The 16,340-nt window shown below is 42.5% G+C and overlaps 1 protein-coding gene across 2 annotated transcripts; it reads left to right on the top strand.

Moving 5' to 3' along the window:
• The first annotated feature begins 433 nt into the window (after positions 1 to 433).
• Positions 434 to 11,714, top strand: map3k2 (mitogen-activated protein kinase kinase kinase 2). 2 transcript variants are annotated; one of them, XM_028572045.1, is made up of 18 exons: positions 434 to 511; positions 629 to 790; positions 3,242 to 3,314; positions 3,962 to 4,080; positions 4,480 to 4,520; positions 4,613 to 4,712; positions 4,817 to 4,930; positions 6,335 to 6,431; positions 6,668 to 6,798; positions 7,397 to 7,476; positions 7,907 to 7,971; positions 8,086 to 8,178; positions 9,663 to 9,902; positions 9,998 to 10,146; positions 10,261 to 10,392; positions 10,732 to 10,861; positions 10,963 to 11,140; positions 11,495 to 11,714. In XM_028572045.1, exons 3-18 carry the CDS (start codon positions 3,260 to 3,262, stop codon positions 11,712 to 11,714), a joined length of 1,944 nt encoding a protein of 647 aa, XP_028427846.1. In that variant the 5' UTR covers positions 434 to 511; positions 629 to 790; positions 3,242 to 3,259. The 2 variants fall into 2 exon arrangements, with proteins under 2 accessions (XP_028427846.1, XP_028427845.1); XM_028572044.1 differs by having other exon boundaries at positions 460 to 790.
• The last annotated feature ends 4,626 nt before the right edge of the window (positions 11,715 to 16,340 follow it).

The raw sequence follows: 16,340 nt of genomic DNA, 5'->3' as shown, positions 1-16,340 counted from the left end.
ACGATGTAAAGTCAGAATAAAGACATTCTTATGTGTTTTGAATGTAATGAGATGGAAAAATGTTATTTTTGTACAGTTAATTTTATGATTATGAAAATTCCACATTCACAAGAAGAACAGGACGGATTTTGGAAACCAAACTTTGGACATTTATGCGGGAATTGGCCGTGTGATCTCTGTCACAGCAATATAAAAACCTAGCAATTTGACAGGTTTCAATCGTGATCAAGGAAAACGATACACGTCTCTGAAATCACATGTTGTGTTTTTGTAGGATTCTTCCAACGAGGTTGGGAGGTTAAGACCTGTCAATTATACCAAAATGAAAAATTGTATTTCCAGTTAACAACTGTCAACATAAAATGCGAAATATGTAACCATATGGGGGTTTCCCTACACAACACATCTTATGTTTTTATTTTGTCAGCAAAATCTTTACACTTCCGATAACCATTTGTTATTGCCCGTTAGCTTAACGCAACGGGGGGGCAACCGCGAGCGAAGCTACCAGGTTGTAAAGTGCAACAAAATGAAAGCTTTCGGATAACTTTGTTTTTTTTGTTACCGCACAGACAAGGAGTTACTTTGTTGGCTAAACTGTTATCGTGTCATTTGTGTGCCTGGGAAGATCCAGTGGGCTACACTGAAATCCGTCGGGCCTCGTCGTCGTGGCCCAGCAGGACTCGAGTGAAGTTGGAGCCAAACTTCTGCTTCCTCCAGCGGCTCTCTGCAGGGCTCGGGGCTCCTGTCACCGGCCCTGTGGATGAGGAAGTGACTCTAAATCTACCAGGTAAGATGATAAAGATGAAACCTTGTGGATCAGACCTTTCATTAGTTCGTTTGCAGTGCGGGAGAGCCTTGAATAGCGGCTAGTTAACTTTAGCATTAGCCTAGCTTGACAACTTCCCTGGCCTGACAGCTAGCTAGCTGTACAATGAACTATCGGCTAGCATTAGCCACTTAGCTTCTCTGACAAGCTAACGTTAGATATGTGTAGCTAATTGTGTGTTGTGGTTATATTATAAGATGCCAAATCATTCATTAAGCACATTTTGCAGCAACAGTTGTTAATATTGCGGGGCTACTCCGCTAACGCTAGCAAGTTGGTTTAAAGGTCCAATATTATGCTAAGTTTCAGGTTCATACTTGTATTTTGGGTTTCTACTAGAACATATTTACATGATTTAATGTTCTAAAAACGGATTATTTTTCCAATGCTGTATGTCTGAATATACTCCATTTTAGCGCCTGTCTCTTTAAGCCCAGTGGGCTCTGATTGGTGCAGCGTTTCTGGGTCTTCCCCATCTGCATCTCTGCAACATCATTGCAGCCGGGAAATGACAGTAACCGCACTTTTTACCTAATGAAGACCCAATTACAATGTTTGTTTACAATAACATCAGGGTGCATTCTGTGTTAAGCAAACGGGGGCCAGGAACAACTGGATATTCTATAATCTAAAATCTTTGATGCTTTCATATGTCAACACTTTCACTAACGTTCATTTGGAGACTTAATTTACCTGTTGGGCCACAGACTAAAGAAAGTGACACCACCCAAACTAGCAGTCATTCCGACTGGTGGTGAGAATGTTATCAAAGCAGCACGGTTCAGAAAATAAGCACCGCAGAAACGTCAGCTAGTTCGGACCTCCGTGTTTAACTATACGTATTTAAACGTTAAGCCAGCTACACACCGGGCCGATAATCGGCCGTTGGACAGTCTGGCAAGGTCGGTGACTCGAGTCTGTTCGGTGTGTTCCGCGCTGTCGTCCATCTGAGGAGCTGTCCGTGTTCATTTTGGCCGACCTGACATGTTCAGTCGGAGGCAGGGCAGTCGGGACTCACCCGGAAATGGCGAGTTGAATGAGCGTGACTAGAGTCTCTCTCAAAATCTGACGAAAATCTTTTAAACGGACCTTTGTCGATCCAAAATGAAGACCGATTCAGCAACTGCATGGCCTATTTCTCTCTTCAAATGTTTTCAGAAACATGTTTCAGTGAACTATTTTAGTACAATATGAGATCGTATTCTAAACGGCCGCCATGAAAGTCTGGCTTTGAATTTCCGGAGAAAACGAACACATGTGACGCGTTCGTCCAATCAGCTACCGGTTTTCATTTTTTGGACAGCAATACAAATTAGCGCAGCCTGCTGTTATGGAGACACTTTTTGGACCAACTCGAGGAGACGGATCAGTCCGACTGGCTTTTCAGCCAACGGTCGGCCGTCTGGTTGGTGTGTACCCGCCTTTACAGTTACGGCAGAAAATGAAAACAGAAATTACCAAATTTGTCGATTTCACATTTATCCGCAATTCAAATCAATGGCCATTTGCCTACCCGGAAGTGATTGTGTTAGTGTGACGTCACAGCGATTCGGTTTATATAGTATAGTTATGACATCACAACCATACAGAAGTCCTACCGGTTCGTTTAAAGGCACAGTTTCCGAATACGGGCTGTGTGCATTTCTCTGTAGATTTAAAGTTTTGATACTTTCACAGTATTTATATAGCACCTCAACCTGCCCTATAATAACAAATAACACATGGAAATCTTACATTTTACAATATGGGACCTTTTTAAAGCGAATTATCTTCCACAGGAGGCAATAATAGTGGCAGTGTTGTTGGTATCAACTTAGACTCAACTTTGCTTTTCAGCTCACAGTGGTTTGCAAAGGAGATTTTAGTTTTTTGAAGAAAAATGTTAGGTGCTAAGCAAATGTTAGTGTCACAGCCAACTCTCATCAACGTGATGGATTTGTCAGATTTAACGTCACCTGCAGACAGTTATCTATCAATATAGTTAATGATTATCGTAGACTCTCATTAGAGGCAATCTTTACTGTCCAGAGTTAAATTTCAACCTCTTCAGACTGATACAGATCCTCTCTGTAACATTAGTGTTGTGAGGTAACCTCACGACCTCACACTAAAACACTTCATGTTATAACAACTAATGTGTTGATTGAGGAGAAGAAATGTCGGGGAATATATGAATTGATAACAATCTTACAGAAATGATTGCAACAAAATTATTTACTTATTTATTCCTTTTTATTATAAACCGTATTGGGACAATGTTTTACAGTTATTGTGAGAATATTTTTTTACCATAGTACCCAGCCCTGTGTAGGAAAGCGTAACTGTTTACAGATCTGCTGATCAGCTTCAGGCTCTAACTTGTGTCCCGATCAGCTGCATGTCAGGATTTATGTTGTCCTTTTGCTGTTGCAGGAGAAAGGAATCCCTTTGATGGGAGAATCCTCTTTCCTGGCCTCCTGGGTCAATCGCTGTGCCATAAAGATGGGTATGTGTGTGTTTTTTAAGATAGTGTTACTGTTTGGCAGTCAGCCAGCTTCATCTTTTGTCCAACCTACAACCCAGGGAATGTTTTTTTTTTTCTCACCGAACAATGATTTTTTTGACATCTTTGCCCCACAATAAACCCTTGTTATGTACTTCAATGTAAGTGGCATTATATATGTATGTATGTATGTATGTATACATATACCACTGCAGCTCTGGAAGCCCTGGACATAAGCAAATAAGATAGGTAATTGTAACTAAGGAGAAGGCAAGGACATTTGTTATTGTGAACAATAATTTTGAAGTTGCTCACAGTTTACATCAAATTAAATCCACCCAGGAAATCAGGAATCATAAGCCATATTTATGTAGAAATAAAATGTGGTAAATAGTTCTCATAGTGCTCATGTTAACTGAACTATAATTAACATTCAGTATGTATGTATGTATGTATGTATGTATGTATGTGTGTATGTGTGTGGCCTTTGTAGGTTGAAGTAGGCCTTTGTGTTTTCTACTGAGATGTGTTTGTGACCAAGTGGATTTTGTTAGTTCACAGTTATGTTTGTGCAATTTGGCTGAAGTAATTTCCCTTTTTTCACCCTTTATCAACTTTTATCAATAAACTGAAATGTTGTCGTCACTCAGATGAGCAGGAGGCGCTGAACTCCATCATGCAGGACTTGGCCGAACTGCACCGCTCTAGCCGCCCTGCAACGTTCCTGTCAGACCTGGGCAAACCCAAAGCCTCCTCGCCCAAAAACCAGGTAACCACTCCGTTAGAAAAACAACATGATGCTAGGCAAGAATGTCAGTCAAAGAATATGAGAAGTAAAGGCAAAAAGTAAGACCCAAAAAGCTTTTTATATTCAACAACATTTGAATCATTTAGATTGATTATAGTTACAGTTTACTAATTATTCTTTCAAATGCTGTTTATCAAACCCTTTCTGCTTATGTCACAGTAAAGGCCCTCCAGGAAAGAGGGGACTTTTTAATGTGAAACTGACAAAAAATGCTGCAACAGCAAGTTAATACAGAAAAGGGGACCAGTTTAGAAAACATGGATGCTTCTTGGAAAAATATGAGACAATAAAATGTCTTTATTCTCTTGTGTCAGTGTTCATTCATCCGATATGAATTTAACGTGACTGGCTTTCCAACAGAACGATGTCAGAGTGAAGTTCGAGTTCAAAGGGGAGAAGAGGTGAGGCTTTGACCAGGTTCACCTCTTTAATGTTGTCAGCGCAGACCTGTCGCTGTGCTCTCTTGACCTCTGACCTGTCTTCTTCTCTTTAGGATCTTGCAGTTCCCTCGACCCGTCAAGCTGGAAGACCTGAAGGCGAAAGCCAAAGTGGCTTTCGGTCAGACGATGGACCTTCACTACACCAACAATGAGGTACGAAGCCTTTGCACACCTGCACCTTTTTTTGATACTGATATTGAGTGAAATTATTAACCAAATGGGTATCTACGTCAAAGTTGTGTGTTTTCTTCTTGCAGTTGGTGATTCCGCTGACCACTCAGGACGACCTGGACAAGGCTGTGGAGCTGCTGGATCGCAGCGTTCACATGAAGAGCCTGAAGATCCTCCTGGTGCTCCAGATCTCCTCTCAGGTGAGCAGCTCCCACATCCAAACACCAGGACAAAACCTTGACATTGTTTTTTTTTTTATTCTTCAAAATAACACAAAATGTGTTTTTAGTCTGATTGACCACCCGACAATGAAGCTGGATTATATAATTGATGATGTTAAATGATATCTAGCCTTGTATCACAGTAAGGAAAGTTTTCACTATTTTTATCTGACTTATTTCACAGCAGCTTTGTTTTTCTGTGTTTCAAAGAATAGTACAAAGAAAGTAAGCTTTAAAGGTCCCATGACATGGTGCACTTTGGATGCTTTTATATAGACCTTAGTGGTCCCCTAATACTGTATCTGAAGTCTCTTTTATATAGACCTTAGTGGTCCCCTAATACTGTATCTGAAGTCTCTTTTATATAGACCTTAGTGGTCCCCTAATACTGTATCTGAAGTCTCTTTTATATAGACCTTAGTGGTCCCCTAATACTGTATCTGAAGTCTCTTTTATATAGACCTTAGTGGTCCCCTAATACTGTATCTGAAGTCTCTTTTATATAGACCTTAGTGGTCCCCTAATACTGTATCTGAAGTCTCTTTTATATATAGACCTTAGTGGTCCCCTAATACTGTATCTGAAGTCTCTTTTATATAGACCTTAGTGTCCCCTAATACTGTATCTGAAGTCTCTTTTATATAGACCTTAGTGGTCCCCTAATACTGTATCTGAAGTCTCTTTTATATAGACCTTAGTGTCCCCTAATACTGTATCTGAAGTCTCTTTTATATAGGCCTTAGTGGTCCCCTAATACTGTATCTGAAGTCTCTTTTATATAGACCTTAGTGTCCCCTAATACTGTATCTGAAGTCTCTTTTATATAGGCCTTAGTGGTCCCCTAATACTGTATCTGAAGTCTCTTTTATATAGGCCTTAGTGGTCCCCTAATACTGTATCTGAAGTCTCTTTTATATAGGCCTTAGTGGTCCCCTAATACTGTATCTGAAGTCTCTTTTATATAGGCCTTAGTGGTCCCCTAATACTGTATCTGAAGTCTCTTTTATATAGGCCTTAGATTCCAGATCGGTCCATCTGAGCTTTCATTTTCTCAAAGGCAGAGCAGGATACCCAGGGCTCGGTTTACACCTATCACCATTTCTAGCCACTGGGGGACCATAGGCAGGCTGGGGGAACACATATTAATGTTAAAAAACCTCAAAGTGAAATTTTCATGCCATGGGACCTTTTTTTTTTTTTTAAAAGACAGCATATATGCCATTGGAAATTTGAAGTTAGTTTTACCTTTTGAAGCTGTGTTTTTACACTTCTCTCCCTTTTTATTAGAGCATGCAAAGTTAAACTGAAAACAGGGTACAAACCAATTTGAGCCTCCTCACTTTCCTCGCTGTGTTGGAATTAATTGTTTTCTTTCTTGCCCAGAATTCTTCCTCCAATATGGACCTCTTGCCGTCCCACGAGGAGCTGGACAACACGAGATTCAGGGTCGCTGACAAGAAGAGTATGCTCGCTTTGATAGGTGAATAATGTCTCATGGTCAGACTGATGCAAAATTCTTTAAAAATAGAAATGCACAGACATGAAGCAAACACAAATATTGATATCAAATTTAAAATTCATCAATTCATCAATTATTTTGCCCCAAAATAAATGTAAGACTTTAAGCTCCTGTCACTCTGATGCACCTGCTGACTATTTCACACAAGTGCATCCATTAGACATTAATAAAAAGTATTTCACTTCAACCAACCTCAGGCTCCCATTCGACGGACCGCAGCTCCCCTCCACCAGGATACATTCCCGACGCGCTCCAGCAGGTGGCGAGGAACGGTTCCTTCACCAGCATCAACAGCGAGGGCGAGTTTATCCCAGAGAGTATGGACCAGGTAGCACCACTCAGGAGGGTCTTAAATTGGGGAGGAGTCATGATACACTGGATGCTTGGATGTAAATAACTTGTGTTGTGTGGTTCAGACTACTTACACTGTCTGGGTACGTGGGACGTGTTTCAAGCAGTCGCCAAGCTTGTAGGTATTGGGGCTAAATGATTTGGGGGGGAAATTGAACTGCGATTTTTCTGCCAGATATTGCCATTACGGTTCGATTTGCGATTTATTCTTTTTTTTTTTCTCAAGTTGAGCTAAAGTTCAATATTCACTGTGTAACCGATAAAACATGTCACGGAGCATTATGATATGAGATACCATCAAAACTGCTCTATATTCTAATGCAAGGATGAAAGCTTTTTCTTTTAATAAGCGTGGAACATTGAACAGTTAAACACAGAACATTTGTTTTGAAACTGGTTAATCATTCAGCCCCGGTAGGCATGGTCGTAAAGACCAGTCAGCGAGGTCCTTCACGGGCATGAGCGGCTGATGAATTTGACGTCATGTAAATATGGAAAGGAGTCCTGTACTGCAGAGGAAGTGATGATTTATAGTACGGGAGTTTCTTTTTTCTGAGTTTCTTTCTCTTCTCCAGATGCTGGACCCGCTGTCGATGAGCAGTCCGGAGAACTCGGCGTCTGGAAGTTGTCCCTCTTTAGACAGCCCTCTGGACAGGTCAGGACCTTTTTTATTTATAGAGAAATATACTTAAGTCAGGTATTAGGCCTGCTTTAGTATTGATGATCGTTGTAAATAAATGGAGATAAGAGTTGTTTAATATTACATATCTGCAGATCAGATTAGTTATATTTTCCTACATAATAAAGCTCTTAGGGCGGCCTCTAGCTCACCTAGTAAGAGTGTGCGCCCCATGTAGGCTGAGTCCTCTGCAGAGGCCCCGTTCGAGTCCAGCCTGCGGCCCTTTGCTGCGTGTCATCCCCCATCTCTCTCACACCTTTCCTGTCTATCCACTGTCACTTTCAAATAAAGGAAACCCCCACACACAAATAAAAATAATAATAGTAAAGCTCTTAAATGCGCATCAAGCCTAAAGTAAACTCTATACACTTATATATTTTCTTGCTTTTGATTTCATGTTGTGCAGCGACTACCCGAAGTCCAGGATGCCGCGAGCACAGAGCTACCCAGACAACCACCAGGACTTTCCAGGTAAATGTTTGAAAGGTCAAGAGTCTGGACAGTGTAGGCAATAACCATTAAATGCAGGCATACTAAAATGTTGTATTGTTCTGGGTTCTTCATCATCCTCTTCTTCCTCTCTAGAGTACGACATCCCAGTGTTTGAGAAGTCGGGGAAAGGTGGGACGTACCCTCGACGATATGGCATTCCCTTCGGCCTTCAAGATTACAGTGATGGTGGGTAATTCTCTTTTTTTCTTAATGACAACCAACATGCTGTATGAGTAAAATATTTAATAGTAATTGTTTTTATTGCACTACTTGAATTCCGGGATTCATCTTTCGGTTATATCACTGTCATGTGACCCAGATAATGTAATAACACAAATACACTGCCTATGAAGTAAACCACACCTCTTTATTATCATAAAACATATTTTCCAACTGTAAACCCCCCCTCCCTTGTAATTTGTGGTTGCTATGAACGTGTTAAGGCTCAAGTGGCAACAACTAACAATTGAAATAATAATGAAAATATGTAGTCCGACCAATAATCACTTCTATATGTTACAATTTGGCAAATCTAAACAAAATCCACAATTACCAGTCATACGTCTGAAGACCTTAGCTAATGTTAACATTTAATTGCGGTAAAACAAAGAAACCGAGATTATGTAAAAAACTTATTAATTAAACAATTGTGTAATAATTGTTACAGGCCTATATCTACTCCTGAGTACATTCAATTGTAGAATAATGGAAATATATCATTTAATGGGTAGATCATGAATCATTGTTTTTTTTGTTTATCAAGTCAAGTGTTATAAAGAACATGAATATGAAGAACATGAAATTTCTTTGCCTTTTTATAGAAACCGAGACAAGAACAACCGTGATCTCTCACTAAGCGAAAACGGGAGAGATAACAACGAATGAGCGAGGGGAAAAAAAAGAATACAAAAATATACATACACAGGGTAAACGTTGGTCTAACTCGTCTCCATACCTTTCATATATCATCACACCAGTAGCACAAATGATGAGTATTCTACCAATATCCTACAATACCAGTCATCTCTTACACATCTTAGTAGTGACTTATACATTCATTAAAATCATTTCGTCAAATTCTCCCCCATTAATTATGCAATATTGCATTCATGTAGGGGCCCCATATTTTCCACCTACCATACCTCTGTTGTTCAAGTTAAAAATTAATTGTTCATAGCTGGCCATTTTGGTCATTTCTCCACACCATTCATTGAAAGGGATAATATGTTTTGTTTTCCAATGTCTTAGCACAATTCTACAACCTGTGTTGAGGGCCAGCCTGCACCATAGAGTCTGTTGAACTGACAGGCCCACCCCTGCTGGTATTATGCCTAATATACAAAGTGCCGGGTTCTGTATCAAGTCTGCTCGTAATACTTTGTTAATGAAAGTTTGTCATCATTTGACATTCATATAGCATATGCATCAATGTGCCTCTGCTTCTTTCGCATCTCCAGCATATATCTGAATCCGATAACAGGGACAGGGAGTCCAGTGACCCCTATGAATGATCCTATAAGTAATCGTAATAGGTGTTGAAATTAAATATTTAATGACGATGCATTTTTTTCGATAAACGTACCAAGGGCCCAGCCCTACAGCTGCACGATTCCGACTACGTTCATATCCCTGATCCTTGCTTCCCCTCCTCCTCTTCCTCTGCTCGGCAGGGAGGAAGACCTTCCCACGGGCTCGGCGTACGCAGGTTCACGGCTTCCGCTCGCCGGTTAACTTCAGCCCGACTGAGCAGTCGCCCAGCACCAGCAGCGGCAGCAGTGTCTTCACCCCTGACCTAGAGGAGGCCCCGGGGCCCGCCAGGAGGCCGCGGAGGGGCAGCGACATTGAACCCAACCCTAACCCAACGGCCGCTCCAACCCTGTCTGTAATGGACATCAGCCCCCCCAGCCGCTGTGAGTTGCTTGTTGATTTTATTTGTGAGTACAAAACGCGCACAAAGCGTCTCAGCAGGTTTTTTGATTTTGTGTGGTTTTCATGATGTGTCCAGCTCCACGCGCCCCAACAAACTGGCGTCTCGGAAAGCTCCTGGGTCAGGGGGCCTTTGGACGGGTTTTTCTCTGTTACGACGCCGATACTGGACGGGAACTGGCGGTCAAACAGGTCCAGTTTGACCCGGAGAGTCCGGAGACCAGCAAGGTGAGAGTCTTGACATTTAGGAATGTTGATCAGTTAGTGTGTAAGTACGAGAAGTTAACAAAGCATTTTAACAGGGAGAAGATGAACGTTTCTTGTCGGTTTTCGGTCATTTAGGAGGTGAGCGCCTTAGAGTGTGAAATCCAGCTCCTGAAGAATTTGTGCCACGAGCGGATTGTCCAGTACTACGGCTGTCTGCGAGACACAATGGAGCGAACGCTCTCCATCTTCATGGAGTACATGCCTGGCGTGAGTGCTCATTTACTTTTTACTGTGATGATTAAATACAGCAATACATGTTAAAAGAATTTGAATGTATCGCCTCTTATGCAGCACTGTTGCTCGCTTTTTGTCCCAATGACGGAAAAAAAAAAACTAAAATGCTTTATGTAGCTCACTGGGTAGAGAGGTCACATTTCAACATTGTTTTCTAGTGCACGTATTGAAGCCAGAGGCGGACACAATTTCCTTTTTAAAATGATATTAATATTTGAGAGTAAAATACAATCGGATGAGGATTTGTTTTGGCACATATGTATAACAAAAACATCCATTTAATATACATATCTGTCATTTTGTGGCCCAAAGGGCTCCATTAAGGACCAGCTGAAGTCGTACGGAGCGCTGACGGAAAACGTGACGCGCCGTTACACCCGGCAGATCCTAGAGGGGGTTTCCTACCTGCACAGCAACATGATTGTCCACAGAGACATCAAAGGTGACGGTTTCTGTGATGTAGTTGCTCTTAACACTTAAAGCGGTTTTCCAGCTGACATAAAGAGGAAGATGCAGCTGGGTGACCTTCTCTTCTGTGTTCAGGGGCCAACATCCTTCGTGACTCGGTGGGTAACGTGAAGCTGGGAGACTTCGGGGCCAGCCGCCGGCTGCAGACCATCTGTCTGTCAGGGACGGGCATCATGTCTGTGACCGGCACCCCCTACTGGATGAGCCCAGAAGTGATCAGTGGAGAGGGATACGGCAGGAAGGCTGACATCTGGTGAGACCGCACACTTTGATGTTTCCCCAAAATTGTCCTGATCAATTTAGTGAGTAGATGACGTGACGTTGCTGTGTGTGTTCCTATGCTCCTTTTTTTCTGGGAAGTTAATGTTGTTTAATGGTATTGGTGCAATAAAACCCTTAATTAATCAATCTCTTGTAGATGGCTTGAATCAAAATCCAAAAGCTGCCACTGCAAAGATAAAATGTGCAGAAGAAGTTGTATTAACTTGGATTTTTTAAACTTGAAATAATGGCAGTTAAAATAAGACAAAAGGAACTGATCTGTGTTTAACAAAAACACATTTCGTCCACTCCGTTGGGATTTCAACTGGTGTTATTTTGCCCTCAGGAGTGTTGGCTGCACCGTAGTGGAGATGCTGACTCAGCGACCCCCGTGGGCGGAGTTTGAGGCCATGGCGGCCATCTTTAAGATTGCCACCCAGCCCACCAACCCCGTGCTGCCTGCCCACGTGTCGGACCACTGCCGAGAGTTCCTCAAACGGATCTTTGTAGAGACTAAACAGCGGCCGTCTGCTGATGAGCTACTGAGGCACATCTTTGTACATTAACCCCCCCACCCCCCCGCCTGCCTGCTGAACTGCCAGATACGGCCTTGCCCGATGCGGCGTCTGACCCCGCCCCCTCCACGCTGAAACCATATTGGACCAGGACAAACTGGCTGGAAGAAGGTGGGGTGTGTTGAGGGTGTGTCTGTCTCTGTTTGTATGAGACTGCCATAGAGGACATGAATTTTTATTTTATTTTTCTCCGCAAGTTGCACCTTAATTTCTCAACCAAGGAGGGATGGAGCGCTTCCTCCTGAAGCGATGAAAAAGTCTCCTTTTTAATGTTTGTACGTCAAGCTTTTGGGAGTGGGATAGTGTCGGTGTTGTGGACCTACAGGAGGGGATGCCTGACTCTGGAGTGGCCCTGCCCCCCCCCCCCCCACCCCCACCCGCCCTCCCTTCTCGCTGACCCGACCCCAGAATGTAGTCTCCTGCCAAAAGCCAGAGCGCCGGTGATGACCTGGGCCCGCTGCTAAAGACAAAACGAAACCCCTAGATGCAGAGAACACTCCCCGAAAACAGTTTCCACTCACATTGCCCTCATCCCTCCTCTTCCTCTCTGTCTTTCTGATCTGTCAGATGAAATGTTTTGTCGGTCTGTTTCACTGTCTGTGTACTACCTTCCCTCCTCTTCCTCCTCCATCTTTGCCGTGTGCCTTTTCTGTTTTTTAAAACGCAGTGATGGAGCGAGTCTTGAGTACATGGATCATTTCCGTCGTTCTTACCCTCAAGGTTTCTCAGTGTTATTTTTGCCTCCCAGATAAACTGCCTTCGCACCGTTCGCCCAAATCCAGCTGATCTCAGTTCAGCAGTTATGTCCGTTTCTGCCTTTTCCGTACCAGGGACTCCTGGTGTTGAGCAGGGAGCATCCTGATCTCACCTGCTCTACCTGCCTGCTCTGGCTGGGTACCAAATGTCCTTCAGACCTTCTGCTCGTGCTGGTTTAATAGTGAAATGTAGTGGTGGTGGATTTTGGGATGTAGCAGCTGACTGGTACTCAGGCGGGGATCGGTACTCCTGCTTCGGTCTTTAGACATGGCAACAACCATTTTCTCTTGAAATGTACCCTTCTCTCCTCTGCTTCTCAAAGTCTCACTGTTGATTGGTCGAGCTCTTGTCATGGCAGATCAGAGGGGGGTTAGTGTGAGAAAGTCGCCACCAGGAGGTCTGTTTAGTGTTGATAAATGTTGCTACGTTTTAGCAGCTCACATTCTGGAAATGTTGCACGAATGGACATCTGACTGGTGAGCAGAACATTTCATCTCAATCACTGGATGTAAACTAAAAAGTGTGTAATGAACTAGTCGACATTCGTAGCTAGTGAATATTTAGAGTTTCTTTCAGTCATCTATGAAGGTACATTGAATAGCTTTGGATTTTGGATGATTGGGTCAGGAAAAACGTTTTTTATTTACCAAACAATCAAGAAAATAATTAATGAACATGATCTCTAGTTGCTGCCCTGAAATCAACATTTTGATTGAAATCAGGAAACGTGCTCAAAAGAAAGCGTACCAGACCAAGAATCTGACCTTTGCTTGACTGTTAGAGCTGCGAACACAAGACTTCCTGTGACACCAGATGATTCCTGGAAGCAGGAGAGAGGCGGGTTTGAAGAGTGTCGACCTGCTGCAAGGCGAGAAGCTCACAGCTGATTGGCCGACGGCCTGGCTGTATGACGCTGTCGGTTTTATTTCAAACTAAACGAGTGCAGAGTGTTTAGCCTGGACATTTCTATCGGTCTCATACACTGCTCATTGTTCAGCCCACAGGTACATTTACAGGTAGCTTTGTTTTCCACTGTTCCATACCGGAGCACTTTGTTGTGTCAGATGATTACGTTGATTTCGGCCTTACGTGCACTCCTACAGGTTAGCCTCACACTTGAAGACGTTTACAGTATCGCACGGCTTCGTTCCTTTTTCAACAACCCGGCGCTGCGTTCGCTGTCGTTTCCTAAATCGGATGTTAACTCGTCACTTTAGCCAAACCACAAACACTCCGCTCAACATGTGCTGGCTCTCGTTGCCGTTTCCTCCCGGGCCGAGCTTCCATAACGTCTGTCTGTTTGAATAGGACTCTCTGTTCATAGCACCGGCTCCATGACTATGCACCAGTAAGATGGGAACCCACTGGGCACACCGGACAGCTGTATGTCCCGCCTGTGGCTCCAAAACACAACCTCTACATGCACACTAATGACTCATGCTGTACCCTTCAACACGATCAATCCTACCTTTTACCTATACCGATCACACCTAATGCTGCTCAGCCCTTTGGTAGTTTTGGGTTGTGAAATGTCTTTTAATATTTGTTAAGGCTGCAGAAACCCAAATAATGCATTCACAAAAACAAGCAGAACTTTGCAGAGAAGTAACGAGGTGTGGAAAACCATCTTTACTCAAAACCATTTCTACGTTCTGATGTTAATCTGACAGAATCCTCCGAGTCTCTGCTGCAGCTGCATGTTTAATCAAAGTAATAATAGGATTTAAACAGATGGTATTTAAAGATTTTCTCTTGCATGTGTGTAGGTCAGATCTGACAGGAAGCTGGAGTGTTTATGCAGATACCTTTCTGTTTACTAAAGGTGCAATCAGTAATATTTTACCGGCACAAGTTAATCCTAATATGTCGGAACAGAAAACCCCACTATCTGTTGTGATTTTCTAAACAAGTTGGACATGCTCGGAACTTCCCGGACTTGCGTAATTAAACTAGGGCTGAACGATTTTGGAAAATAATCTAATTGCGACGCAATGTCTTTATAACGGAGCTAGCTAACTGGAACTAAACGCCAATCGGAGCTAATTGTTGCTAACTGAGCCTTCAGTTCTGCGTGCCTGTATCCATTAACTGCATGTATGGACCCGAGCCCGAATAAAACCCTTCATTTTATTAAAAATGGCTGTAAAAGTTTTAAACTACAACTCAGAGTTGTTTGAATGACAGAAATCTGCTCAAGGTACAGCGTAGCGTTAGCCACAGACAATAAAGTTGCTGCTTTCTCTGCGGAGTGCAGACTGATTGGCTCTCGCAAGTCACGTGACCAAACCGCAGCCTTTGTGATTAGGAAATTGCGTTTTAACATATTGCGATATTATTGCAAATGCGATTAATCGTTCAGCCCTAAATTGAACAGTGGTGGATAGTTGTCAGGTGTCTAATGGTACGCCAAATGTACGGTACAATACAGAATGCCGTTTTGGAGGTCTGGGGTTGGTACGTTTACGGTACTCTGTAAAACGTTATGGGCGATCACAGGAAGCTTGTATCATGTGGACGCACAGACAGTTATGTTGTCATTACTTAGAATTCCTCTTGGGGGAGACAGAAACTACGCACTATAGCTTTAAAGAAATGCAAACAACCCATAGTGTGTGTGTGTCTCCCCCCCCCCCCCTCCACAGCAGAAATGATAACTCATACAGCATCTATAATTGGTACCAAATTACAGTTATTTCCAGGAAATGATTCAGCTGGTTTGCAATTGTTGTTGTAGTTCCCTGCAGCAGCCACTAGATGTTAGTACAGAGCCATATTTTACTGATTGCACCTTTTTTTTTTGATTGGTGAAGGTTAGTTTGACGATGACTTTTCGTCATGAGTCGACCCACACAGACCTTTTATCGCAGCTCAGCTGGTGATTTTCTCTAAAGGCACTTGTTAAACCTGTGTGAATGAGTCTCCGCTCTGTGGTAGATGTTCCCTTCACTCATTGTATGCATTTTCAAACCGGTACGTCTCTCAACGAAGCTACAGAAGAGAAACACATCTTGATTTTGCAAACATCAGTGGTTGTATTGAGTTTGAGGCGGCCTACGACGCCAGCACTGGTAACCCCTGGATACGCACTTCCGTTATGCACTCTTTGATTGACTGATGCTTTTTCACCATTTTTTATCGGCTGTCGCTTGTGCAGCTCCGTTCAGCGACCTTTCCTTTGCACATTTTAAAGACTTTATTTTAAACAAGTGTGATTGTGTGTGTGTATGTGTGTGAGAAGAAGACTCAATATATGAATGTATTGTCTTGATTTTTTTACCGTCAGATGGCCTCTTTCACCACCGTGGATTTACTCGGTACCAGTATTTGTCATCTGCAAACGCCAAGATACACCTGTAGTTCTCTTAGTGTCTAAAGCCACTGCTGCCACTCCTATGTGTGTGTGTGAATGTGTGTGTGTGAATGTGTGTGTGTGTGTGTGTGTGTGTGTGTGTGAATGTGTGTGTGTGAGAGTGTGTGTGTGTGAGTTTGTGTATGTAAACGTGCATTTACTGCAATTTGTGCTCTTTGGACACTGCGCCCGAAATGCCTTGAGCATTCTGACTGTAGGAGGGGGGGAAGAACATTAAAAAAAGATGATAAATGAAAAAATCATGTACAAATGTATAAAATTAAAATGTACCCTTTTAAAAAAAAAAAAAAAAAAAAAAAAGTCCACTTATATCCCACGTTTGGTCTCTGTATTGTAAAAGAAGCCATGTTTATAATTCTGATTGGTTTGTGACCAATACGCCTGTTTATATCAGATCTGTATATCTGTGGTACGCATAATTTTTTAATATATTTTTTATTTTACTTTTTTTTAAATGGGAGATTTTATGCATGGTTGGGTCCTGAGAGACG

The sequence above is a fragment of the Perca flavescens genome, chromosome 24 (assembly GCF_004354835.1).
Source record: "Perca flavescens isolate YP-PL-M2 chromosome 24, PFLA_1.0, whole genome shotgun sequence".
In the NCBI taxonomy this organism is placed as follows: domain Eukaryota; kingdom Metazoa; phylum Chordata; class Actinopteri; order Perciformes; family Percidae; genus Perca; species Perca flavescens.
Note: the sequence above shows the minus strand (reverse complement) of the source record. Positions and strands in the feature narration are given on the sequence as shown.

Coding starts and splice junctions, on each gene's coding strand:
- map3k2 (XM_028572045.1), top strand. CDS start 3,260: ATGGGAGAATCCTCTTTCCTGGCCTCCTGGGTCAATCGCTGTGCCATA. Junction 7,972..8,085: donor CAACCACCAGGACTTTCCAG/GTAAATGTTTGA, acceptor CTTCCTCTCTAG/AGTACGACATCCCAGTGTTT. Junction 10,393..10,731: donor TCATGGAGTACATGCCTGGC/GTGAGTGCTCAT, acceptor TGTGGCCCAAAG/GGCTCCATTAAGGACCAGCT.